This window comes from Xenopus laevis, chromosome 1S (assembly GCF_017654675.1).
Source record: "Xenopus laevis strain J_2021 chromosome 1S, Xenopus_laevis_v10.1, whole genome shotgun sequence".
Lineage (NCBI taxonomy): Eukaryota > Metazoa > Chordata > Amphibia > Anura > Pipidae > Xenopus > Xenopus laevis.
In genome coordinates, this window is record NC_054372.1 from 79951133 (window position 1) to 79978410 (window position 27278).

Consider the following 27278-nt stretch of genomic DNA (forward strand, 5'->3'; position numbering starts at 1 on the left):
TCTGCTGAAGTGCCCATGCAGGTTTGGCTCTGTTGGCCAAACTACAAAAGAAGTGAAAACCAGGATACAGGAACATAAAGGTGATTTATAAAAAAAACTTTAAAAGTAACACGCAGACTGATACACAAGTATCTAGACATTTTAATGAATTTAAACATAACCTAATGCAATTGAGGTGGTGAGTCCTAGATTAAGTAAGAAAAAGTAGGGGGTGATGATGTGCAGAAAATACTCCTACAAAAAGAAGGTAAATGGATTAAAAAGCTAAACACACTGATGCCTAATGGGTTAAATGATGCATGGAGTCTAAAACCATTTCTTTGATAATCAATATTGACCTTAATTTTTGCAGATCTTGAAACTTGTGAAAATAGACTACACTAGCAATCTAGGTGAGATAAGGGTAAGCCTACTGATAAAAATGCATTTTCCCATAATTAATGCTATTTACATCATGATACAGGTTACATAGGGTAGGCATTCTGTTGTGCAGTATCTATGTTTTTAACAGACACATGATGGACACTATGTATTCACACTGTGTGAACCATTTGCAACAATTATGATGGACACTATGTATTGCGTAAATGGACATTATATGAACTATGAAGTCTAAAATAAAACCTCACTTCAGCAGTAATCTGCTTTGTTGAATGATCTCCTTTTTACAATACATGGCAAATAGCAGACATGTCATTGTCCTTTGTCCACTGTTTGGGGTTAGTAATATAAAAATTGTCTACAAATTGCAAATGCAAAGTACGGTATTCTCATTTCCTAGGGTGTTGTACAGTGGGAGACTACCTTTGCTCTACAGCATGTGTTTGGTGGGAAAAGGGTTAATGAAATAAAAGGTTTACATTATGTTAGTTTACATGTGTTTATATACAGCTCTCATATTTTTTCTCTCCTTTTTCTATAAATATATAGGAACCTAAAATCACCCAACTTTTAAAGGGCTAGACTGTAAAAATATCAGCATGGTAAAAACTTTATAATAATAAATAACACAATTTACTTACGGATGTTATCTGAGTTCTCTCGTACAATGTCAGTTTTCAGAAGATTATCTGCCAACACAAAAGCTCCTTCTTCAACTATGTCAAGTAACAAGGTGGCAGCACGGATTTGATCACTTGTAGATAAGTCTTGCCATGCATTATGAGCATGTGGCTGAAGAAGGTTATTTACAGTTTCGACCATTGCCTACAGGTAATAAGAATAAAAACAACTGCCACTTAATGTATTGTTGATGAATAAGTACCAATACTAACTAATATTAATACAAGTTTGGGATTCGTTATCTGGAAACCTGTTCTCCAGTTATGGGAAGGCCATCCCCCATAGTCTATTTAAATCAAACAATTTAAAAAATGTTTTTAAATTATTTAATTTTTCTCTTTAATCATAAAACAGTACCTTGTAATGATCCCAACTAAAATATAATTAATCCATGATGGCAAAACAATCCTATAGGGTTTATTTAATATTTAAATATTTTTTTTTTGTAGACAAAGTATGGAGATCCAAATTATACAAAACCACAGGTCCCAAGCATTCTGGATAACAGGTCCCATACCTGTATTGGAAACTTTGTCCAATGTATAACTAGAACTGCAATAAAAGACACTTCCATTTTAAGTAGTTTCATTTTAAAAGCTGTGAAAGAGCAAGCAACACACACACACACATAAAAATTATTCTCCAAAAAAAACCAAGCAATCTCACTTGTATAGTGTACTTTTTTATCAATGCAAATATCTCTAAAGGCTATGCACCACCACCAACTAATTGTAGCAATCTAAACAAACACACAAACTATGTAAAACAAATGCAAATGCTTTCACTCTCTACAAGTAGTCAGAAGTAGTTCATTTGGCATAAACTGTAGTATTGCTAAGTGTAAAGTCTTGACCTACACGAATAGAAGGATTTGGTTGTAGAGATAATTTAAAATGTAAAGCTACTAGCTGTGCTCTGCATGGCTGTGTCAAAACCATAGTGCTTAGAATACTATCTTGTTTGTTATAGCGGTTGCCCTCTAATCTTAGCAGTAATGCATAGCAATAAACATGAACAAAACATAATAAATATTTTTTTAAAAGGGCTGTTGCTAAACAGTACCTCCTTCCCTTACTTCAGATTTGAAACACATGAACAATAGCAGCAGCAGTAGAAGGGACTTTCAAATTACAGTCTAATATAGTTAGGTCTCAAAGTTTAGGATATGTAGGAAGCTTTTTGCCACTTCTCACTGGATATCTGTCAGTTAGCACAGGAGGTTGTGATGTGTTTTATCTTTGTTTCTGAAATAGTCTTTGCAAAGGCAAACCACCATCATCATAACAGGTTTTGCTTCCAACATGGATTAATTAGATCTTAGTTTGGATCACGTACAAGGTACTGTTTTAATATTACAAAAAAAAAAGAAAATAATTTTTTAAAATTTGGATTTTTATAGAGCCTTTGATGCCTGTAATCATATATGGTTTTGTAGCATACAAAGGATCCAGTTTGTACTCTCTCTGTTTCAGGGTCTCCCACTGCCAACCCAGGAGGTCTGGCATGATTATGGGTGTCAGAGTACCCTTTCATTTTGGATTTAGACCTTTTCTCAGCAAGTCTAGAGTTTCAGTTTTGATGTCACTAATATATGGGGTTTTAATTCTGGTGGTTGAATAGCAGCTCTATAGGTTATCTGTGTGTTGTGTGGAGTGGAACTGTAGTCTCTGTTTCTATGGTTAGCCTTCAGATGTAGTTGCTCTAAGAAACTTCCCCTTTGTGCACATGAACCTTGCAACCTCCACACCTGCTTGCAGCTACAATGGAGTGATGCGATTACGTTTACATCCTAGGTATGAAGTAAAGATCTTGAACTGATCTTCATTGAAGGGTGGGTCATTGTCTGTTTTTACAGTCTGTGGGATGCTCAACAAGGAGAACACTACTGTATGTCCAAAGCAGGTAGAACTGCAGCAGAGAAAGCTGATCAATTTCTGACAATTTCAGTTACTGTAAATCTGGAATAATTATATAACCAACCGATATTTAAAAGAATGGAATGGCCCATAACAATCAATGTTCACATGACATAATGTGGCCTTTTATTGTTGCACTAAAAAAATAATTTAAGGAACCCCGTATGAGTTTACTAATCGCACACAAAAAATGCTGAGCAATCTTCGTCATTTAACCCAAACAGGCTTTTGAAACAAAGAAAAAGTTTGGCACCTGCAAGCTGCCGAAAGTTTATGCAAATCTTAAACTGCTCCCTAGTGTCCTTCATGTACTAAGGACAACACCTGACACACCAAGAACTTCCTATATGATTACATCATCATGCCCAGGCTTTGCCCTTACTTGTTTCCTATTGGATGTTGATACCACCCTCCTCCTAGTAATTCATTGGTTGCTTGTGAACTGTTACCAGTCACATGATTTGAATGGCCATTGGTTGATTACTCAATTGTAATGGCAGAGGTTAACAGATGCAGCATATAAAAAACCTGCCTTGCAACAAACAATCACACAGCCATGCAGACAAATACTGCAGAAAAGGAAGAAGCAACCTTGTTCTCCCAATTCTTGCACTCTCCTTCTGCCTAGGCTATTACTGAATGGAGTGCCAAAGGGGTGCAACCTTTTCTGGGAATAAATACTGGCTTTTTTTATATTTTTTTCTTTTAATAACGTTGGCATTAAGCATAATGTCAATTATGTACAAAACTGCAACAAAACCACCACTGACTTGCTTAGAAACATATGCAACTTACACATCTATCAGTGACAGTAGGGTTGCCACCTCACCCCTTTAAAACCAAACACATATGGAATCCACAGCCTGCATGGCTAATTAGCAATTCATTTAGATGCATGCTGCAGACTGAACTGATTTATGTGCAGCCATGTATCATGCATCTATATGAATTGCTAATTAGCCATGCAGGCTGTGGATTTCATATGTCTTTGGTTTTAAAGGGGTGAGGTGACAGCCCTAAGTGACAGGCAGAGCAGTGTGATAAAGACAGGTAGGGTTTTTGAACATTTTGTTGTCTCTCCCGGGGGGCTGCAATTTACCTAGGAAAACAATACCTTTTTTTTAGGAGAACCTGGGTGTTAGGGATTTAGTGCTCTAAATACCAAAAATAAAAATAAAAAATAAAAAGTTATATTTTTCATGATATAGGGAATTTTACCAGAAAAATATTTTACTTTATGCACAAAAATTTATTATTGACCCCCACAAAATAATATATTTCTTTTTTTCTCTATAATAATAAAACAGTATCTTGTACTTGATCCCAACTAAAGCTCCCCATAGAAGCGATGATTCTTCTTACCGAACGACCGATTTTAGCGAAGTCCGAGCAATCCTTCGAAAATTATCGTCCGGTTAGTGGGATTCGAACGATCGTACATCTTACGATTTTTTGCCCGACATCTGTCAGGAAATTGATCGGCCAGGTTAAAAAATCTTTGTCGGTCCCAGTGCAATCTATCTATGTTTGCAGGGCCAAGCAGGCAGCTCCCCTTTTTTTCCTCGCAAATTGGTCTTTTTAGTTGATGGTCAATTTGTATGATCTTACCATCGTTTCCAGAACATCGTGGTCTCGCGATGAGGATCAGATCTTTTAAAAATCTCAACATCTATGGCCAGCTTTAGATATAATTAATCCTTATTGGAAGCAAAATCAGCCTATTGGGTTTATTTAATGTTTACATGATTAAGGTATAAAGATCCAAATTATGGAAAGATACATTATCTGTAAAACTCCAGGTCCCGAGCACCTTTATCCCCCCATCTGCACAGTTGAAGCCCACACTCCCCCTCCCTCTCACAAACTTGTAACAGTTACTCTTCAGTACCTGAATGCTGCTCAAATTCCCCAGCACAGGAAGCAGTGGCAGATTGACAGCAGACACAGCCAATAGGAGTTAAGTTAGCTGCCAGTACAATGTGTGATGTCATATAAGGAAGAGGAAGTGAACACTGTAGTGTTTTTGGGGGTAAGTGGCCCCCTCCAGCACAGGGTCCGTGTGGAACTGAAGGATAAGTACAGGGAAACTGCACTAAACTGAGGCGAATATCTCTTGAACTGTACTATTTCTGTTATCTATTTCTAAGGAAAAGTTTGTTCTATTAATGTGAACTGTTAGATTTGTCAATTTGTTACAAATGTGAACAACCCCTTTAATTTTGTAGACAATACAGAACAAATTTTCTATTACCCCTTCAAAGGATGCTGTCATCATCATGAAAGTCATGAGCTTTGCAGAATGCTTTTTGTTTCTGTCATCAGTTTACCATTTGCCACTGCAAATCAGTTGTGAGAGTATTCATTATACAGGATCTTTTAATGTGCCTTCCTGAAGCTCCTGAGTTTTAACAGCCTTTGGGATTGCATGGTTGGAGACAAAATTTAAATACTCTTCTTCTACTTTGCATTCTTGAGAGTGTTTGGATGGCACAGAAGGTATGGGTGGCATGACTTGTAATCTGCTGAGTTATCTTTACCAGATTTGTATACCTCATGTAGCTGTAACTCTATTCTGGTGAATGAAATTCATTCACAGTTTCATGACTGATTTGTTGCTTATATGACCATATTGATTTCATACTGTGGGTTAAAGTATGCACTTTGTTTCACTTTCACTTCTATATATGTATCAGTGGGTTTGGTTGCCTTATTGATATTGAAAGGCAAAATTAACCAATGTGGTGGGTTTCAAAGTAAATGCTTACCACTACACATGGTGGGTCCGGGTGCACTTGCCCCAGACCTTCAGCAGAGGGAGTGCACACAAAAACATCAAAGCAGGCTGGCACATACCGACCGGGCCACAAATCGTTGAAAACCAGGAGCCAGGTGTTTAACGGTTAAAAAAATACATGTTTATTTTTAATGATTAAAATAAGAGCCTGACAAGTTTTGTGTAGCCAGGGGACACTTCGTTATAGGCTGATCATATGGTACAACTAACAAGTATTTAAAGGAGAAGGAGTCAATGGGGAATGTGTGGGAGGGGTAAACAGAGGACCAATCCTAAACAACCACCAAAATACCCAACAGGGAACCTCATGACCATATGTATTTACAATTATAACATCAAAATTAAGGAAACTATACATAGCATAGTAAATATTGAGGAACAGTAACAATGAAATTAAACATAACAAGAAAAATGAAAGTCAAAATTTATGCCATCTTATACCTAGGTAGAAAATCCATTTTGTTTCCATTCTTAAAAGATTAGAATGGATATTGCTTCCTCATTATTAATTAGGGACAACTTTATCTTTGCCTACTACTTTTAGAAAATAAATGGTTCTGTTATTACACTCATCGAACACTTCTGGCAATGGATGTTTGACATTTTTTATCATTAATATTTAGCACATGTTCCCTTATCCTATCTGAGTTTGTCTGTCCGACATATTGTTTTTACACTTATTACAAATGAGGAGGTAAATTAATTTTTTTGTATTGCAGTTAATAATATGTTTTCATTGGTACAATGAAAACATATTTTGCATGTATATGTTACGATTGCCGCCCGGAGCAGTTCCAGGAGCTCCGGGCGGCGTGTCCTCCCCTGCCGGCATTGCTCCCAAAATGGCGGCGCCCATGGCCGCCACGTGGGTAGCGGCGCTGTCGCGATGACGTCAGCGCGCCGACATTGGCGCAAGGACGCCAATGACGTCACTATGGCGCCAAATTCAAATATAAAAACGCTACCAAGACGCCAGAATGGCGCCCAAGTATAGGAAACATTTCCTGAGTGTATCCTGGGTTCCCTGTGAGCTGCTATTGCTGAAATCTTGTTCCTGATTATTATCCTGACCCTTTGCCTGGACTTTGGACTTTGCTGTTATCTGCCTGCCCGTGAACTCATGACTGGATTCTGACTACCCCCTGATTAACCCTTTGTACACCGCGACCTTGCTCCCTCAAGAGGGCTTCCTCCTCGATCCTGACTACCTCCCTGGAGGGAGCTCCCGGCTCCCTGACATTATACTTGGGCCATGGATCCTACTGAGGAAGCTACGCCTGATGTCAGACAAGCGCTCCGCAGACTGGCATCCCACATGGAGGAATATGAAGCCCAGCAGTACCGCATAGGGCAGGCACTTGATACCCTTCTCTCTCGAGTGCCTCCAGCGCCTCCTGCTTCCCAAGCTGCTGTAAATCCTCCCATGACGGTCGTCTCGTCTACCACAGGTTTCTCGCCTGGTGAGCCTCATATTCCGCCTCCTCCTAGCTTCAGTGGGGACCCACAGGCCTGCTGAGGTTTCGCTACACAGTGCCAGATCCAGTTCGAGTTTCAACCCTCGCACTTCCCCAATGAACGTTCCAAGGTGGGCTATGTGATGTCTCATTTGGTGGGCAAACCGCTTGAGTGGGCAACATCTCTTTGGGAGAAGAATTCTCCACTGACTTTTGATGCCAAGGCCTTTCTTCAAGCATTTCGTACTGTGTTTGATGCCCCGGGTCGGGTCACTAATGGCCCTTCTCGTCTTCTGCAACTCCGGCAGTGACTATGCTATTGACTTTAGAACTTTGATGGCTGAGACTTCCTGGAATGACGATGCCTATAAGGCCGTATTCTATCAAGGTCTGTCTATTCGCATTAAAGATGATCTTGTCTCCAGGGAGTTCCCTGACCTGCTGAAAGATCTGATTGCACTATCCATTAAGGTGGACACTCGTCTCAGAGAGCATCAAGTAGAGAAGGAGCGTTGTAAAAGATTTCAACCCTTGTTGGCACCCCGCTTCCAAAGACCTCTCTTGCATACTCCAGCTACTCAAGCTTCTACTTCTCCTCCGGAGGAACTGATGCAAGTTGGAAGGGCTCGTCTCTCTGAACAAGAAAGGCTCTGTAGACGGATGGCTGGCCTATGTCTGTATTGTGGCGGACAGTTTCATTTTGCGAACTCTTGTCCGGTGAAGCCCACGAGTTCTGTTCCCCGAGGTATATCTAGGGTAACTCATGTAGGGGGCACTACTCCGAAGTCTCAAGAGAATACTCACAGGTTTCTCCTTCCTTTACAGATTCGTCTAGCCACTAAGACCATTGTCGGCTCAGCTTTCATTGACTCTGGAGCTGCTGGGAACTTCATGGACGCTCTTTTTGCCAAATACATGGAAGTTCCCTTATTCCCATTGTCTACTCCTCTTCGTGTCACTGCCATTGACGACAGACCCCTGGAGGCTGAATTTATCTCTATGACGACTGGGGAATTGCCTGTGCAGGTTGGGATGCTGCATAAAGAAAGACTATCGTTCCTAATTATTTCCTGCCCATCCGTTCCAGTTGTTTTGGGTCTCCCTTGGCTGCGCCTGCATAATCCCACCATTGATTGGTCCACAGGACAGATTTCCCATTGGAGCCCATTTTGCCAGCAGCACTGTCTTCCTGCTGAACCCCTCCAGAGGGTGAATATCTCTATGTCTGATCTGAAGACTCTACCCTCCTTTTACAGGGAATTCTCTGATGTATTCTGTAAGAAGTCTGCAGAATTCCTTCCTCCACATCGACAATACGATTGTCCTGTCGATCTTCTGCCTGGAACCATGCCCCCTTGAGGTCGTACTTATCCTCTCTCTCCTGCAGAGACCACTGCCATGAAGCAATATATCCAAGAGAATCTCCAGCGGGGGTTTATTCGCCCTTCTACTTCTCCCGCCGGGGCTGGATTCTTCTTCGTGGAGAAGAAGGATGGAGGCCTACGTCCTTGTATTGACTACCGGGGTCTTAATAAAATCACCGTTAAGAACCGGTATCCCTTGCCTCTGATTGCTGAACTCTTTGACCAACTAAAGGGGGCTAAAATCTTCACTAAGTTGGATCTCCGTGGGGCGTATAACCTTATCCGCATCCGGGAAGGTGACGAATGGAAGACAGCATTCAACACTCGTGATGGGCACTATGAGTACCTCGTAATGCCCTTTGGTCTCTGCAATGCCCCCGCTGTCTTTCAAGAATTCGTGAACGACATTTTCTGGGATCTCTTGGGAAAGTTTGTGGTCGTGTACCTAGATGACATCCTGATTTTCTCCAAGGACCTTGCAAGCCATCGCTCCCAAGTGAAGGAAGTACTCTCTCGTTTGAGGAAGAACTCTCTCTTTGCCAAACTGGAGAAATGTGTGTTTGAAGTGTCCAAGATTCCTTTTCTGGGCTATATCATCTCCCCAGAGGGTTTCGAGATGGATCCTGTGAAAGTGTCTGCAATCCAAGAGTGGCCCCTACCGCTGAGCACTAAGGCAATCCAGAGATTCATTGGTTTTGCCAATTACTATCGGCAATTCATTAAGGGATTCTCTTCTCGTATTGCTCCTATCCTAGCCCTCATCCGAAAAGGGGGTAAACCTAGCTCATGGCCCCCGCCTGCTATAGAAGCTTTTCAATCCTTGAAGGATGCCTTCACTTCTGCTTCGGTTCTCCGCCATCCTGATCCGGAGTTACCTTTCTTCATCGAGGTGGATGCTTCTGAAGTTGAAGCTGGAGCTATCCTGTCCCAAAGACATCCCTCTGATGGAAAGCTGCACCCATGTGCGTACTTCTCTAAGAAGTTCTCTCCTGCAGAACAAAATTATGATGTAGGAAATCGAGAACTCCTGGCGGCTAAGCTTGCCTTAGAAGAGTGGCGTCACCTCCTTGAAGGTTCCTTGATCCCAGTCACGATCTACACAGATCATAAGAATCTTGAGTTCATTCAAGCTCTCAAGAGGCTGAATCCCAGACAAGCGAGATGGGCTCTCTTCTTCTCTCGATTTAACTTTGTCTTGACTTTTCGCCCTGGCTCCAAGAATCGGAAAGCCGATGCTCTGTCTCAAAGTTTCACTCCGGTGGATTGTACTCCTGAAAGACAAGAGCCTATTATTCCTCCTGTCAAGATCATCGCTTCCTTGTACTCTCAATTCGCTGATCAAATTCCGGCTGGTCAATCTTCTGCTCCTCCTGATACCCCCATTGGGATGGCGTTTGTTCCCTCCGAGCTACGTCTGCCCATTCTTCAACAGACCCACTGTTCCAAGCAAGCAGGACATCCTGGTCCTGAAAAGACTCTTGAACTCCTTCAACGTTTAGTCTGGTGGCTGACTATCCGAAAAGATGTCAAAGACTTTGTTGCTGCTTGTACCGTTTGTGCCACATCCAAGCCTAGCCATTCCCGCCCCAGTGGGTTATTGCAACCTTTGCCTATTCCCTCTCGTCCATGGACTCATTTAGCAATGGACTTCATCGTTGAGCTTCCTCCCTCTTGTGGGAACACGGTGATCTGGGTTAGCAAGATGGCCCATTTCATTCCACTGAGGAAGCTTCCCTCTGCTGTGGAGTTGTCTCAGCTCTTCATCCAGTATGTTTTCCGCTTGCATGGTTTTCCTGTGGAAGTTGTCTCCGACAGAGGTTCTCAGTTTGCAGCTAAGTTTTGGCGTTCCCTGTGCAAAGATCTGGGTATTACTCTCCAGTTCTCCTCCGCTTATCATCCCCAGACAAATGGAGCAGCTGAACGAGTAAACCAAGCTTTGGAACAGTTCTTGAGGAACCACATCTCCCTTTGTCAAGATGACTGGTCTGATCTCCTCCCATGGGCGGAATTTGATCATAACAATGCATGCCACGCTTCCGCTGGAAGGTCTCCGTTCATGTCGGTGTATAGTCAGCATCCTCAAGCCTTCCCCCAGGACTTTGTGTTGTCTGATGTCCTGGCTGCTGATGACCATGCAGCCCACATGTCTGCTATTCGGGCTGCAACCAATACAACCAACTATAATACAGATCTGGGAGATAGATCAAACTTCCCAAAGGACACAGAGAGCAATAAAGAGTGCTTATACATGATATTTGAATTGATACAGTAAAATGAGTTCAAAATTATTATTTTTTTAAAAGATGAAATGTGAAGTAACGTGTGGCTTAAAGTTTTTACTTTTGTTGCTACATAATTGTGTGAAAATATGTATGAAAATTTTTTTTGTTAAGAAGGGGCGTAGTGTATTGGACTATGTCAGCACCTGTAGCAGCAGCACAGCAGGTAATAAAAGGGCTAACATGTACATGCACATACAGGAGAGTACTTGCTGGAGAAGTTCTGAAATAAAACTCTGGTCAGTTTTGTGACTGGTAACTCGGCACAGTCACATTATAGCTGAGTGGAGGAGCCACACTAAGGGGCATATTTATCAAGGGTCGAATTTCAAATTGAAAAAACTTCAAAATTCAAATTCAAAAAGACCAACTGAAATTATGTCAAAGTTTTTTTGGACTATTCTCTAGTCGAGGTACACAAAAATAACTGCCAGGTAGTTTCACTTCGAAAATGATGTTCATAGATTCCAATGAACATCTAGTTCCCATCTGTACACTGTTATAACTCTGATAAGCCTGTAATAGGCAGAAGTTTTCCATGAAACCAGATTCCCAAGGTTCCCATAAAATAGCATTTGAGCTCTAAGGTGTGTATGAAAATATCTATTGGCCTATGGCCATGTTGTAATAGTTCTCTTTGACAAAGAATCTAGTATTATTCAAATAATTTCATAAGCAGAACAATTTGCAAATATAGAGAATATGGAGAATATACACTAAAACTGCTTCGGATGAATTAACTAGTTGTCTTGTGTGGCATCCGGCTGTATGTTCAGGGAACAAAAATACCTCTTATTCGATTAGGCACGTTGATACCTTATAGTAATCATCTTCTTGATGTTACATCTATATATTACATATGTAAAAAAAATTCAAATAACACCACACACGATATTCAGATAATGCAAACATTAACATACACACACCAGTGTAGAGGGGGAAAAAGTACCTGGACATAAGCTCTGCATGAGCGTTCTCGTTTTTGCAGCTGTAACAATGAAAATGGAAACAAATGTTAATAAAATAAAAATTAAACTGACACACTATTACAAAAAAATATATTTACTATATACTGTTTCTATCAAGCAGGGTGGTAGGTTACCTACATCAGATTATATATATGAAAAAATACTTTTTCCTGTACTAAAGAATCCCCAAACTCCCCATTATATGCCCATTCAAGCATTGCAGTTTAAATATGAAACAGTGGGGCTCTTGTGTCAACACTGGGCAAATTTGTACCTGGGCTAATCCATTGCAACTCATTAGATCTTTTCAGCCAGCTCCAAGTAGAACACTGAAAGCAAAAATCTGAATTATTGCAATGGGTTACTACCTAGGTGTAAATTTGCCAAATATTGATAACTCAGCCCCAAAAGTTTTACACTTTTTTTTACACATTTTCTGGGACACACTGTCCATGCAGTGTGCATGCAGCAATGACCTCCTCTTGGACTTACCATGTAACTGACACTACTGTCACTGTAGTTTAACATTTTGTCCATAAAGTTAAACCCTCAGCTATTCCCAACTGTACAGCTAGAGTCAGAAAAATAAATGCAATCCTAAATGTATGTAGAGGAATTGGAATTGTACCTGTCTCTTGCTATGAGAAATTAAAGAGGTTTATAATAGCTGTTCTGGGTACTGCTAATACATTGTTTTTGGTAGAGTTGCTCTAAGCTGCTACTTTGATTGCACTCCAGAGCATTATGTAAGAAAGCGGAGGGGTTGTGGCCCTGGTGGGCCTCAGACCCTCAGTTCGAGTTGCCGACACACACTTGAGAATGCTACAGTTTTTTAAGGCCACAGATGTCTGGTGCTTTCTGTAATTTGTGAATGATGAGACACCTAAAGTGCTTTATTTGAGCTGCCACCAGGGAAAGCTTAGCAATGGTACTGAGGAGAAAAATCACCTTACTCAGAATTCTACAGAGGAGAGAGTACAGTCTTGCTCAGATTAAAATCCTTACAACTAAAATGTGTGCCTGTTTCTCTCCTCTGTTTTATTCAGGTCACGTATGCCTTATTCAAAGTTGCTGGTAGAAAACTGTCAAATAGACAGAGATGTTGTTTATGGTCATTTATGATGTAGCATATATATGGTAGTAGAACTTCTTAAATACAATACAGATTATTTATGCTTATTCAGATTTACAGGTACCAAATCGTTATAAAATGTTTTAAAGCAATATGCTGACTTTTATTACCATTATAGTTTGATAATATACATATTTAGATATAAAGACTGAATAGCCAAAAGAATAGTTTTATTATATTCACGTACTGTGTTGTACCTATTTACAGGATTCTGTACTTGGTCCTCTGTTGTTCTCCTTGTACACTCTCTCTTTAGGAGACCTTGTATCTTCATTTGGCCTTAAAAATCACCTGTATGCCAATGACATCCAGACATATTTAGACACCCCTTCACTAACCACTGACACTCAGACCCAGATCGAGATAATAGCTATCTCCTCCTGGATGAACCAACGCCACCTCAAGCTCAACTTTGCCAAAACAGAGCACATGGTCTTTCCACCCAAACCTAGCCCATCTCTTCCTTTTACTACTACTATTGATGGCATAACCTTTAACCCTATTAACTCTTACGCTGCTTGGGGGTCATCCCCCGCCTTCTTTAATTATATTAATAATACCCCCCTAATACACCCCCTAATTTCCATGGCAGTTTTAATAAATTTTGCAAGTTTATGAAAGTTTGAACACATTTCTGTAGTTTTTATGTTTTATTACAGTTTTACAAATTAAGATGAATTGCCCTTTTAAGCTGTGAGTCTAACTTCTCCCAAGAGACAAAAATTTTATAAATGTTTGTATGTATCTTAAGTATCTATTCTGGGCTCTCTGCCAAGAGCCAATTAAGTTAGAAACATTGTATCTTTTTTAGCTGTTCAGTGCAGAGAAATCGTGACTTTCCAGTACAAACACAGGACTGCAGGTTGAGCTGTCAAAAGAGGGACTGTCCCGCTCAAAACGGGACAGTTGGGAAGTATGACTTGTCACTTCTTCCTCCACAATATAGCCAATATATGCCCTTTCTTTCACAAACAACAGCCAAATCACTAATCCATGCCCTTATCCTATACCGTTTAGACTATAATGATCTCCAACTAACCGGTCTTCCTGACTCCCATCTCTCTTCCCTCCAATCAGTCTTAATCTCGGCTACCAGGAACCTGTTTAACCCCAATTAAAATCCTTGGCATAGCTACCTTTTAAGCAACGGATAGCCCATAAAATCCTTCTGCTGACATTTTATGTCCTTCAATCCTCTTCTCCTCACTATATTATTTCACTGTACATTCCTGTCTGTTTTCTCCACTTCTCTCAGAGCTAGCTTCTTATCACAACATCCACATCTACTGCCACCTCTCTCCTCAAACATTTCTACCTTGCTGCTCCTTACCTCTGAAATTCCATCCCTGATTTCATCCGTAAGGAGTGCTCTCACAGTATCTTGAAAATAAAAAAAAACTAAGAGTCTACCTTTTGGAACACTAGAACTTTAGTCTAGTCCTGGTACGGAATTGGACAATACCTTTACCTTGTGCATTTTTCCCCTCCAATTTTTGCCTGTATGTTAGCCACCCACCCACTGCAAGAACAACAGCTGAGGTGGTTGGTTTTGCAAATTGCAAAAAATAATCCGACCGAGTATAAGCCGAGGTACCTAATTTTACTTACGAAAACCGGAAAAACTTATTGGCTTGAGTATAAGCCTAGACACAACTAAGACTGTTGGACAAGCAGGTACAGCCGGTAATTTTTGGCAAAATTAAACTACATTTCATTCCTTTTATTAACAGAAAGTTTCCATTTATAACCCCTTATGCTGCAATCACTACAGAGCAAAACTAAATCACTGAAAATTTGTCCCCCCCAGTGGATTTATATTACAGACATTTTTCAGCTGAGACAAAATATACTGAAATAGATATATTAAGAAGACAGCTGCCTTACCGGTAAATTTGCTCCAACGGGAGGGGAGAGGAAGCTGCTCCCTGTAGTAGGCGCTGATCGCCTTCAAAGATTTTTCGCCAGTGGGGCCAAGCTGCCCAGAGTTGTTAGGGGGTGGGAGGGGAAGCTGCTCTCTGCTGCTGGGCCCCTTCAAAGATTAATCGATTCGCCGGGGTAGGGGCGGCCCGGAGATGCTGGCAGGCGGAAGGGGAGAGCCTGCCAGATTTTTTGTCAGGGGTGGCCCTGAGTTACTGGTGGGCAGGAGGGGAGAGTCGGGGATACTGCTTCCTGCAGTCGGCACCGGGCCCCTTCAAGATTTTTCGCAGGGTGGCCCGGCCCGGAGTTGTTAAGTCGCTGAGAAAACCCACATGATGACGTCAGCATGCGCACCACCCGCACTTCAGCCAGCAGCGCGCCACACTTGTGTAAAGTTCTGCGCTGCTGCTCCTCCTGCGCTGCAGATCAACGCCATTGTTTCTGGCTGGGAGGGGGGTGTTCTCCGTTGGCTCCTTAGGATCGGGGCCCCATGAATGGGTTGTGGGCCCCATCCGGGGTGCAGGGGCACGGGACTCTGGTCAGTAGCACAGCTACAGATCATGTGGGATACAGATTCAAAGCTCCTAATAGTTCTCTGCAAATTTACCGGTAAGGCAGCTTCTTAATATATCTGTTTCATCTACCAGAGTTTTTTTTTTACTGACTCTAGTATAAGCCGAGGTAGGATTTTTCAGCACATTTTGGGTGCTGAAAAGCTTGGCTTATACTCAAGTAAATATGGTATGTGGATAGATAAACATAATACTTTGGCTCCTTTGGGATTAAATTAACATCTGAACTACTGCTTTTTTTTTTTTTGAAAACGGGATACCTTTTCTGATGTAATTGGCTTAATTTCCTTATACTTTTCTTCACAGTAATAATGGAAGATTTACTTTATGGATTTATATCATTATGTACTTATATCATTATGGACTTTTTTGATTGATATATGATTTGTTATTTCATTAATTTGAATTGATGGTGCATAACCATGATATCAATATCTAGTACTTCATTGTCACTTCACAGGTATTCACGTATTCACTTATGTTCGTATAATGTTCAGTATATGTATTTATGCACTATGTGATGTCAGTTAATGAGGGTGGAGGGTTTTTTACCTTTACACCTTTATATACCTGTTTCCCGTATTACAATTGTAAGAGCACTTGAGAAAGGGGGAGGAAGCCATCTGACTTTTTCTTGGTATATATTGGCTTTTGAAACCTTGTGCAGCAGGGTTTCTAGACGTAGCACCACTTTTTATTTTACACAGAATGGTGGACATTCATGTTGTGTTTATACAAATGGCCTGTAGATGTCACTGTGCCCAGACTTATACTGTGCATACTTCATACAGCTTAAAAGTGAAAGTTACTGTTGTATAATGGCTGCATGAGTCTCTGCTAATAAAGCACTGTTATACTCTACTCATCCTTGGCTACTCATAAGATAACAGATTGAAGACAGGATGTCTCTTCTAGCTCTGCAGCAGCCTGCAGCTTTTTTTCCAACCCCTGGTGAGCCTACCATACCTTTTACTGCTTGGATCCGTATGTTTGAAAATTATATTATTGCTGCTGACCAAGGGGAGATTTCTGCTGCTATAAAGCGTGCTTTACTTATTCACTGCCTGGGAGCAGAGGGACAACATATATTCTATCCATTACCATTACTTGATGATACTTATGAAACTGCTCTTACTGCTATACTCTTGTGCCAAGAGTAAATGTGGTTGCTGAAAGATATAAATTCCGCCAACGTGGACAACGTAATGGCGAATCCACAAAACAATTTGTAGCAGCTTTGAGAGAGCTGGTTGTTACCTGTGACTTTGGGAATCTAACAGGTGAAATGCTAAGAGACCAAATATTGGAAAAAAACAAACTCACTTCGCATTAGAGAGAGACTGCTCCTAGAGCAGGATTTATCCCTTGCAAAGGCTATTACAGTTGCTAGCCAAATTGAAACAGCAGTGGCAGAGGCTAAAACTCTCAGTCATGGAACTGCTGGGAATGTACAGATTGTGAATTCAGCACTGTGGCCTAATAATGCACAGTCACAGGCAAAATAGTGCTAAGGAAAGGGATTCGCCTACACTGCAAAACCATACAGCAAATACAAATAGAAAATACTGCTTTCACTGTGGTTCGACACAACACACTGCAAATCATGTTACATGTCCTGCAAAAGCTTAATGGTGCAGCAGTAGGACATTTGCTAAGATCTGCCATAGTTCTGCTAAAGATGTTCATGAAGTCACTACTACAAATGTCACAGTAGTAAGTGTGGATAAAGCTGGTACATTTATTCCAGACAAGTTTCTATGCACTGACAGTGTCAGGACTGCTTCTGCTGACAAGGGACACTCCGTTAACCTGATGCTTGATACGGGTTCAGCTGTTTCTATGCTTGCAAATTTTGAAACAAACTGTACCCCTCTATCAGAAACAATATTGACCGGAAACCCATGTAACTTAAAAATATTAGAAATTGATAACTCAGCCAAGGTTTTGGCAGAAGTGAGTTGTGGGAGGGAAATGAAGTGGCTCATCTTGCTGAACCTATCCACCACCACCCAAATCACAGTTTTCCCCTGAGAAGGGGGAAAATCAACAATGAAATCCATCAAAAGATGGGACCAGGGTCTGTCAGGGATAGGTAGTGGCCTTAACAATCCCTGCGACAAATTCCTAGATGATTTTGACCTTTGACAAACAGGGCAAGGATCAACAAATTTTTTGACATCCTGCTTAAAGGAAGGCCACCATACATTGCTAGACAAAAGGGACACCGTTTTAGATATGCCGGGATGTCCCGCCATTTTGGAATTGTGAGTTTCACCCAAAACCTGTTCCCTCAAATCTTCAGGAACAAATAATCTCCCAAGGGGAGTTTCTACAGGGGCAGAAGACTGAACAGAGGATAATAGTGTGGCTAGGTCTGATCCCAGAGCTGCCACAATTAACTCACTAGGAATGATGGGAATGCACTCGCTAGACTCGGATGAATTGGACTCGAAACTTCTAGAGAGTGCATCCGCCTTCGTGTTTTTAGAACCAGGCCTAAAAGTAAGGGAAAAATTAAATCGGGTAAAAAACGAAGCCCATTTGGCCTGTCTAGGATTCAATCGTCAATATACAAATTTTTATGATCAGTAAAGACCGTTATCATATGCTTAGCCCCCTCCAACAGATGTCGCCATTCCTCAAAGGCCCATTTGACAGCCAACAATTCTCTATTCCCGATGTCATAATTAGACTCAGCAGGCGAAAATTTTTTAGAGAAGAAAGCACAAGGGTGTACCTTGTTGGTTGTTGGATGCCTTTGGGAAAGGACCGACCCTGCCCCAACCTCTGAGGCATCAACCTCAACAATGAATGGAAGAGTGGTGTTAGGGTGATGAAAAATGGGGCAGACACAAATTCTTTTTTGAGAATTTCGCAGGCCTGAATAGCATTGGGGGGCCACATACTCAGATCTGCAAATTTCTTTGTTAGTTCAGTGATAGGGGCCACAATCAGGGAGAAGTTCTTGATAAATTGGCGGTAATAGTTCGCGAACCCTAAGAACTTTTGCATTGCATGCAAAGAAAGAGGCTGGGCCCAGTCCAGTACCTTACTGCAAAGGCAGCATCCAAAAAATTTCCCTCCGTCCCAGAATCCACTAATGTGGCAACCTTAACAGAGCCTGTAGGCCAGGTTAACTCAACAGGTAACATAATCCTAGAGGAAGAATGGGGAGAGGAAACTTCTTTACTCAAATGGAGCTCCCCTTCTCCATTTAGCTTGGAAGTTTCCCAGCCTCTTAGGACATTCATTTAGAAAATTACCCTTTTCCCCACAGTAAATGCATAACCCCTGAGACCGCCTGCGAGCCTTTTCCTCAGGAGTTAGATGAGAAATGCCCAATTGCATGGGTTCCTCCTGAGGTAGAGGCACAGAGGGATTAGGAGGCTTGATATTGGTAACCACATTTGAAAAAGAAGTTTTAACATTGGTGAGACCAGTATGAAAGGAAGTACCCCTCTCACTCCTTCTTTCCCTCTGTCTTCTATCTACCTGGATGGCTAGAGACATGAGATCATCCAAGTTGGTAGATAGAGGGTAGTTAACTAAACTGTCTTTGACAGCCTATACGAAACTGGCTACGAAGAGCCATGTCGTTCCAACCGGTTTCAACAGCCCACCAGCGGAATCCCGTTTTCCCTGGCGTAATTTACGAATCGCGGAATCGGCTGATGATGCACGATCTGGGTCATCATAGAGTACCGCCATGATGTTAAAGAAAGTTACTAGGGAAAAGCGGGCAGGATCAGTGGAGGGTAATCTTAGGGCCCAAATTTGGGGATCACCCTGTATTCACCGGTTGTGGATGATTGAGGGAAAAAGCTAAGGTAAAGTTTGCATGCCTCTTTGAATACAAAATATTTGGTTCTATCCCCATTAAATTTCTCGGGGGTAGACAATTTTGGGTTCATGGGTTTAAGTAAAGTTACCCAACATGGCAGGAGAACCCACTGGAGCGGCCACAGGAGGGATGACTACTTGACCTGGAGACTGTAGAAGAATCCAGTCGGCGGGTCAGATTATGAAAACCTTGCATCAGGTAATCTTGCCTCTGCTCATGTTCTTCCAGGCGCTGTAACAGAGTGGTGAGTAGCACATCAGTGTAGGAAGGAGCAGCAGCAGCAGCAGCGGCTTGACCTTCTTCGTACATGGCCCGTTATAATGTAATGGTTGGCACCCTAAACCCAGAACCGATGCCAAGCACCCTGGTCTTGGCTTGTGCTTCTGCCTGTAGCAGCCGCCTTTGGCTTCGGGAGGAGCCCTCAGCTACTCAGATGCCACCAGGTCTTAATAACTAGAGGTGCAAGGCGAGGGGTTCTGGGCAGACAAAGGGGCACAACTGTAAGAGAATGTCTCTGGGCAGAAGGTCATGGTACAAGGCGTTAGACAGAATTGTAGTCAGATCAGGCCGGGTCGAGGCAGGCAGAGAGTAAACGTAGTCAGGCAGGCAAGTGTCAAACCAGGAAGTCAATCAGAGGATTAAGCAGAATCTGCGTCACTAATCAGGCGAGGGGTCAGGATACAGGAGTTCAGGATTGTCAATAGCCAGGCAGGAGTCAAAACAGGAATCAATCACAGAATAAACAGAAGCTCAATAGCACAGAAGCACCAGGAACAAGATCCTATAACGGGCAGTGTGAAAATGTCCCTTCAAATACATTTGAATTTTTGAGCCAATGCGAGCTGGCGCCATCACGCCTGCGCCTTTAAACCAGGAAGAGGCGCCGCACACGCTCCCTAAGAAACCGGCACCTGCAGTGAAGACTGGTGCGGCGGGCGTCCCTGCCATCCCCCCACTAGACCACCAGGGTAAGTTGTTACAGAATGTCTTTCATTTCCCAGGAACATCTAAGTACTGGGGTGTTTTCTGAACAAAGATTTTTAGTGAGGCAGTATTCAATTATATGAAATTAAATCAAATGTGTGAAAATTTGGGTACCCTTGTAATTTTGCTAATTTGAATGCATGTAACTGCTCAGTACTGATTACTGGCAACAACAAAATGGTATGATTAGCTTATTAAGCCTTGAACTTCATAGGCAGGCGTGTCCAATCATGAGAAAAGGTATTTAAGGAGGCCAATTGCAAATTGTGCTTCTGTTTGACTCTCCTCTGAAGAGTGACAGCATGGGATCCTCAAAGCAACTCTCAAATCTGAAAACAAAGATTGTTCAGTATCATGGTTTAGAGAAGGGCTCTTACAGATGAGCAGCTTCATGCGTTCAGCTGCAGGGGAGCGTAGGAGTAGACGTATTGAAATCTTTTCAATGTGGCTGTACTCACACAGACGCATGTAAGCGCCAAACGCAGGTAAAATGCAACATGCTGCATCCCAACCTGCGTTCGGTGCTTATATGCATCTGTGTGAGTAAAGATGCTTGTCTGTAAGAGCCCTAAGGAATGTAATCAGGATATGGAAGGTCACAGGCACAGTTGCTGTAAAACCCAGGTCTGGCAGGCCAAGAAAAATACAGGAGTGGCAAATGCGGAGGATTGGGAGAATGATTACAGACAACCCAAAGATCACCTCCAAAGACCTGCAAGAACATCTTGCTGCAGATGGTGTATCTGTACAACGTTCTACAATTCAGAGCAATTTGCACAAAGAGTATCTGTATGGCAGGGTGATGAGGAAGAAGCCCTTTCTGCACTCACCCCACAAACAGAGACCCTTGTTGTATGCAAAAGCTCATTTAGACAAGCCACTGTCATCTTGGAACAAAGTGCTTTGGACTGATGAGACAAAAATTTTGTTATTTGGTCACAACAAAGAGCACTTTGCATGGCAGAAGAAGAACACCGCATTCCAAAAAAAACATCTGCTATCTACTGTCATATTTGGTGGAGGTTACATCATGCTGTGGGGCTGTGTGGCTAGTTCAGGGACTGGGGCCCTTGTTAAAGTCGAGGGTCGGATGAATTCAACCCAATATAAACAAATTCTTCAGGATAATGTTCAGGCATCAGTCACAAAGTTGAAGTTACGCAGGGGATGGATATTTCAACAAGACAATGACCCTAAACATACTTTGAAATCTACAAAGGCATTTATGCAGACGGAGAAGTACAATATTCTGGAATGGCTGTCACAGTCCCCCGACTTTAAAATCATCGAAAATCTATGGGATGATTTGAAGCAAGCTGTCCATGCTCAGCAGCCATCAAATTTAACTGAACTGGAGAGACTTTGTATGGACAAATGGTCAAAACTACCGCCATCCAGAATCCAGACATTCATCAAAGGCTATAGGAGGCGTCTAGAGGCTGTTACATTTGCAAAAGGAGGCTCAACTAAGTATTGATGTAATATCTCTGTTGGGATGTCCAAATTTATGCACCTGTCTAATTTGGTTATGATGCATATTGCATATTTTGCTTTCAAACAGTAAGCTCATTGAGAGGCTTAGCCAATAACTCATAATGATTTGGTTAATAACAGATCTTGCTTCCCATGCATCAGGATCTGGCCAGACTCCCAACAAGCACATCCGAGATATTATCTTAGCTAACTGGTAGCTGAATAGCATATTGTGCCCCTAGCTATAATAAAGAAGAGTCTGATAACGACTTCAGAAATCATACACATATTAGAGAATAGATATGAAAAATCCAGAATAAGAATAAAGAACAAGTATAAGGTCATCGAGTTGAATAGTTCCCATGATTTCTCTTGCACAAATCTTCATTATACAGGATTACAGATTATAAGGCCGCCTTATATGATACAAAGCTTTGTTATACACAATTATACGTCATAAAACTGTCTTTTAGGGCTCAACATACTGAAGGAAAATTGTTTTGATCGATGGATTAAAATCCTTCACATACGACATTGAGTTCAACAGTAGAACAGTTTTTTGCGTTATTATATAGTTCTGTAGAGTATTGCAATGAGCTATTGGGTTTAATCAGAGTATTACCATGAGCCATTATTGTAAAAACTCATTATTGTATACAGTAACTATATGTAGGGGACAAGAGGAATCCTTCCCCTGTTTTCTGCCTGTGACATCATCCAGCCCAGTTACAGGCTGGATAGCGATCCGATTGGCTGAGCACCCCAGTGCATCTTTGGGAGGGAGGGTGTGCCTGACTTTGGAGCTAAATGAAGGGGGTCTCCAAGAGAGCTGAACAGAGCCAGCATGAGTAGCTGTAAGACTGTCAAGTACAGAAAAGCTGTTAAATCTGTGAAGGTACAGATTGAGACCAGCCTGTCCCCTGCCAAACTGCTAGAAACTTAGAAGGAGAAAGGTGCCACTGGTGAGATTTATCCTGCTGCAGAGCTGCCTATAATCTCCACTGTGATTGCCTCTGAGAGCACCCTGGCCGGCAGCATAGGGCCCCAACTTGAAGACAGGTTTTCTGCATTTATCTGTTACATGGGAGTGGCTGCTAAATTCCAAAGGGAGAGGTACTTTTGGGAATCGGTAGCGCTACCTGGGTAATAAGAGCTCTGGGGAAGTTTCATTTGAACTGTGTGGTTATTAACCCCTTCCAGGGGATTGGGACTTTGATATTAAAAAGGACTGTGTTGGAGCAACAGTTAAGTACCTAATAGTGATTTAGGTAGTGTCCCACGTGTCCCCAGTGTAGGAGTGCATGGTGTATTAGTTTGCCCCACTTTTACTACAGTTTATATATATCTTTTTCATTTGCAAACTGTACATTTTATTATTTCTAGTGGAATCCCCCTGAGGTGTGTTCCCTGCGCTGTAATTCCCAGTTCCCGGTACTTTTCATACGCAAAAGGGACTCAGGGCCCCTGGATTGCCAAGGGTAAGTTGCTATTTAAAGAGACAGTAACCAAATTAGGGTTGTATATATGTATTTGGTTTTTTTTTTTTTGTACCTGCATTTTCTATTGTATTGTTGGAAATTCAATAAAACTTTAGTAAAAATTTTTTTGAATTTTTGAAAACAGGATTAAATTTATGAATTATCTTTATGTCCTTTTATGACATAAAGCAACATCTCACCCAGCCAATTTGAAATTCAATTTTTTTTCCTGAAGTGGGAAAGATAACAATACTATACATATATCTTGTCGGCGCTATATAAATAAATGATGGTGATGGTTTCTGTAATATATGCTTATATAGCAGTATTGGCCTGTATGTTCTATTAAAAGTAATTAATCGGTTATGTAATTAAAAGCACTGTTTGCCTAAAAGCAGTAACTCATGGCAACCAATAAGCAGCAGAAATTATGGGTCATCTGTTTAAAATTAAACATCTTATGGTTGCTATGGGTTAATTCTCCTGGGCAAACTTAGTGCCTTTTATTACATATGGGGGATAGAATGATAGCATGTTAAGAGTAGGTTATTGCAAACCTATTCTCATACATTAAAAATATTGGGTAATGGAATCCCAGAATATTAGATAGTGAGAGAAATTAGTCTGTAGTGCTCTGCAGTGCAAGGCAGTGTATACTGGCATACATTGCACATAATTCAGACACAGAAGTTAGACACTGCAAGCCGAATCTGCTACTAGGGACCACTGGTACCTTATAGTGGTCTTGCTAGCTTCATCAACCTCACTGAGGAAATGTCATGTAGAGGTAGCATTCCCAGGCAACCTTAAAATACTATAGATTTACTACTGATTTACTGTTGACTGGAGAATAAGTGCAGAGCACTTCTTCATAAACATCTGAATAATAAAATAAACTTATTTTGGAATATTTTAATAGCGTCCTGTTTAAGTAACATATATTTCTCATCATCCAACCAGATTCTGCCTGGTTAGGTTCACCAAGTTAAAAATGTTTCCTATTTTGTTACTGGCAACAATAAATACCTACCTAGCAATCCAAACATGATACAAGAAATGTATGTCACATATCTGTTTGGGCTCTTAGTAACACCTCATGATAGCTATTATGGGTATATATTTTTTAAGTGACCAACCTTATTTAGACTTCTTGCTGCACTATCTTTTCCTCCAGGTGTCAAATTCCTCAGCTGAACATCCAGTAAATCAACCAACTGATCCATGGCTCGAATGGAATATGTAATGTCGCCAGCATTCAGATGCCCTTTTGTGTGCTCCGCAAGCTCTCTTGCAATATTGGCAGCAGTTTCTAGAGACTTCAGCTGTTAAGTAAGAAAAAAAAATAAAGAATATATATATTTTTATATATATATATATATATATATATATATATATATATATATATATATATATATATAGATATATATATATATATATATATATAGATATACTGAATACACAAATATATGAATGTATGATATATGAAAAATGTGTTATAAAAAACTAGTTGGCATCACAGATTAGCACAATCATCACACCATAGCAATAACATATATATCATGTTAAGGTTACATAAGTGTAACGCCCACTTGGCCAACCCCCCTGGTGCCAAGGTCGTACCTGCTTACCAACTCGAGTCCTTAGTCCCTTTGCAAGGTGAAAGGGTACAGGGAATGCTTCTCTGGCAGTGCCTCCACCTAATGGGATCTGGGAATACACCTGTGGGTGGCCCCATTAAGACAACAAACCAATCACACACTTTATTATATAACAAATATAACTTTTATGCAAATTTAAAGGGGAAATAAAACTTTACATTCTCATTTATAAAAATGCCCACTACCCTAGGAACCTGTAGCAGTCCAGTCCTGGTAATTCCCTGCCAGGAAAAGTCCCGCACTACTCCATTTTGGCAGCCCTAGAATCTCAATCCTTTGTCCCCAAAAGAGTACCAGTCCTAGGTAGCGTTACCTGCCCACATACTTTCCCGCTGGAAAGTGCTTGCTCCCACGTGGCAGGCACACAAACAGCCTGTTTCTCCAAACAGGAAATCACTGGATCCTCATCCTTTCCTACCCCTTCCCTCAGGTAACACTCACCTCAAGGAGTCACACAGATGGGTAGTCTCACACAGAGCTGACTGGCATCCACAGTGATGAAATGTTTATAGGCTCCAGACTCTCCCAGTCACAAATCATTTGCTTGATCCATTTGCTGAACTGTAGCTCCCAGTACTGTCTATAACACGAGCCTTTAAAGTCCAGTGTCTGGCATCAATCTTCCGGAACATCAGGGTCTAGTTATCCCTGAGCCCAAACTGGGCATAGCAGCCATATGGTGTGTCTCCATAGCCTGAGGTCTGCCACTGCAGCACCCCAGCCGACGATCACTCTATCCTGCATCCAAATCAAGATCCAAATCAAGATGGATGTGTGAGCATATGGCAATCTCCTTTTATAGTGGTGCACAGTGACACCGTGTGGCTTCCTTTGGGATCAGGCATGCTGCACCAATCCAAGAGCTCTGCCCCTGGAAGCTCTAGGAAACCCCACTCTCAGCCAAACAGGGGAATTCCCAGACCATGAGGTGTTAGACCGTAGGATTAACACTACGGGTCCCTACATAAGAAATAGTTGTTTCTTAAATATAGATATATACATTTTCTTATAAATGAATACTTAAATAATATTTTCCATGGAAGAGAATGCTAACAATGTTTTATGGATGAATGGGACAACATCACTGAAACTGGACCTCACATTGGTAAAGTAAGGGCACTCCTGGTATAAATACTTGCTACACTATAAGATCTGATTTATCTCTCAGAGGGAGAAAGATATGATAAATATCTTTAATGGGGGTATGTGCAGGGCCAGATTTCCTTTCTGGCCGTCCCTAGGCTGCACCCCTATTCTGTGTGTTCCTAGCACCCACACTGCTCCCCCCTCCTTGCGAGTTTGCGCATGCAAGTTCCGGAGCACTGGGGAGCTGCGTGTCTCCAGTGCTCCTCAGAAAGCAGCTGGGTGGCATGCTGCCCCTCATATTTTGCCACCCTAGGCCCGGGCCTTTGTGGCCTTGCCACAAATCTGAACCTGGGTATTTGCATTACTGCCTGCGTATCCTGAGCTTCTCCTGAGGAATTACAGAGCATACATACATGGTGTACGTACTATATCTGCAATATTTATATCCAAATATGGACTGTGGATGGTTACTAAGCGATCTTGTGTCATACAACAGGCTCTGATTAAGTAAATAGGAGGTTTGTGATTTTTTTTCTTGTGTATGCATGTTTTAACCCTTTAAAGAGCTTTAAAGAGGTGGTTCACCTTCAAATAACTAGTTGGTTTCAAATAGATCACCAGAAATAACAACTTTTTCCAATAGGAAACAGGGAAAAAAGGACCGCTACTACTCCCCACAGGTACTCTTCCAGGTGCTCTGTCAAGCAGTATCCGACTGCTAAGCATACAATAGGTTCAGGAACAAATAGACGGCACTTCTGGAAAAGATTTATTGCTGCTGTATATCCTGACGCGTTTCGGGAATTAATCCCTTAGTCATAGGTAACAGTGCATACCAAACAGCCACATTTTATACAAAAAATAACAGTGACCCCTAGTGGGTACTCAATAAAAACATATTATTTTTTTATTTAAATATCTCTAAAACGTCTTGCATGGTAATACTGTTAAAAAAGTTAAAAACCCAAACAAACTGTAAATATACATTTCTTGTGTATCACGGTCTAATTCGGTTTGACGTTGATTTAAGGTCATGAAGAGGAGGGGGAGGGAAGGGGATGGGAGAAAAGTGAGAGATGGAAGACAGGTAGAGGTTAGCTTCTACTCAGCTCTGGACCTTATAAAGGTGACAAGTCTAGTATAGATAACTAATATCGTGTTTAGAGTTGAGACCATTAGGAATTCTGGTATCCAATTTGAGAATCCAGAAGGCCTCTCTAAGATTTAATCCATGGATAACATCCCCTCCCCTATTGGGTATTTTTACTTTTTCGATTACCTTGACTTTTAGGTCCCTGAT

The 27278-nt window shown here is 41.4% G+C and overlaps 1 protein-coding gene across 21 annotated transcripts in view; it reads right to left on the reverse strand.

Annotated features, from left to right (window-relative positions):
• The window catches only part of adgrl3.S (adhesion G protein-coupled receptor L3 S homeolog), a 1276319-nt gene that overhangs the window by 734969 nt on the left and 514072 nt on the right, over nt 1–27278 (reverse strand). For all 21 annotated transcript variants that reach the window (XM_041579809.1, XM_041579790.1, XM_041579795.1 and 18 more), the window contains 3 exons: nt 24371–24556; nt 11819–11857; nt 1023–1206 (listed from right to left, as the gene is read on the reverse strand). In XM_041579809.1, the coding sequence (XP_041435743.1) occupies nt 1023–1206; nt 11819–11857; nt 24371–24556 (409 nt within the window). The remainder of the gene's footprint in view (nt 1–1022; nt 1207–11818; nt 11858–24370; nt 24557–27278) is intronic.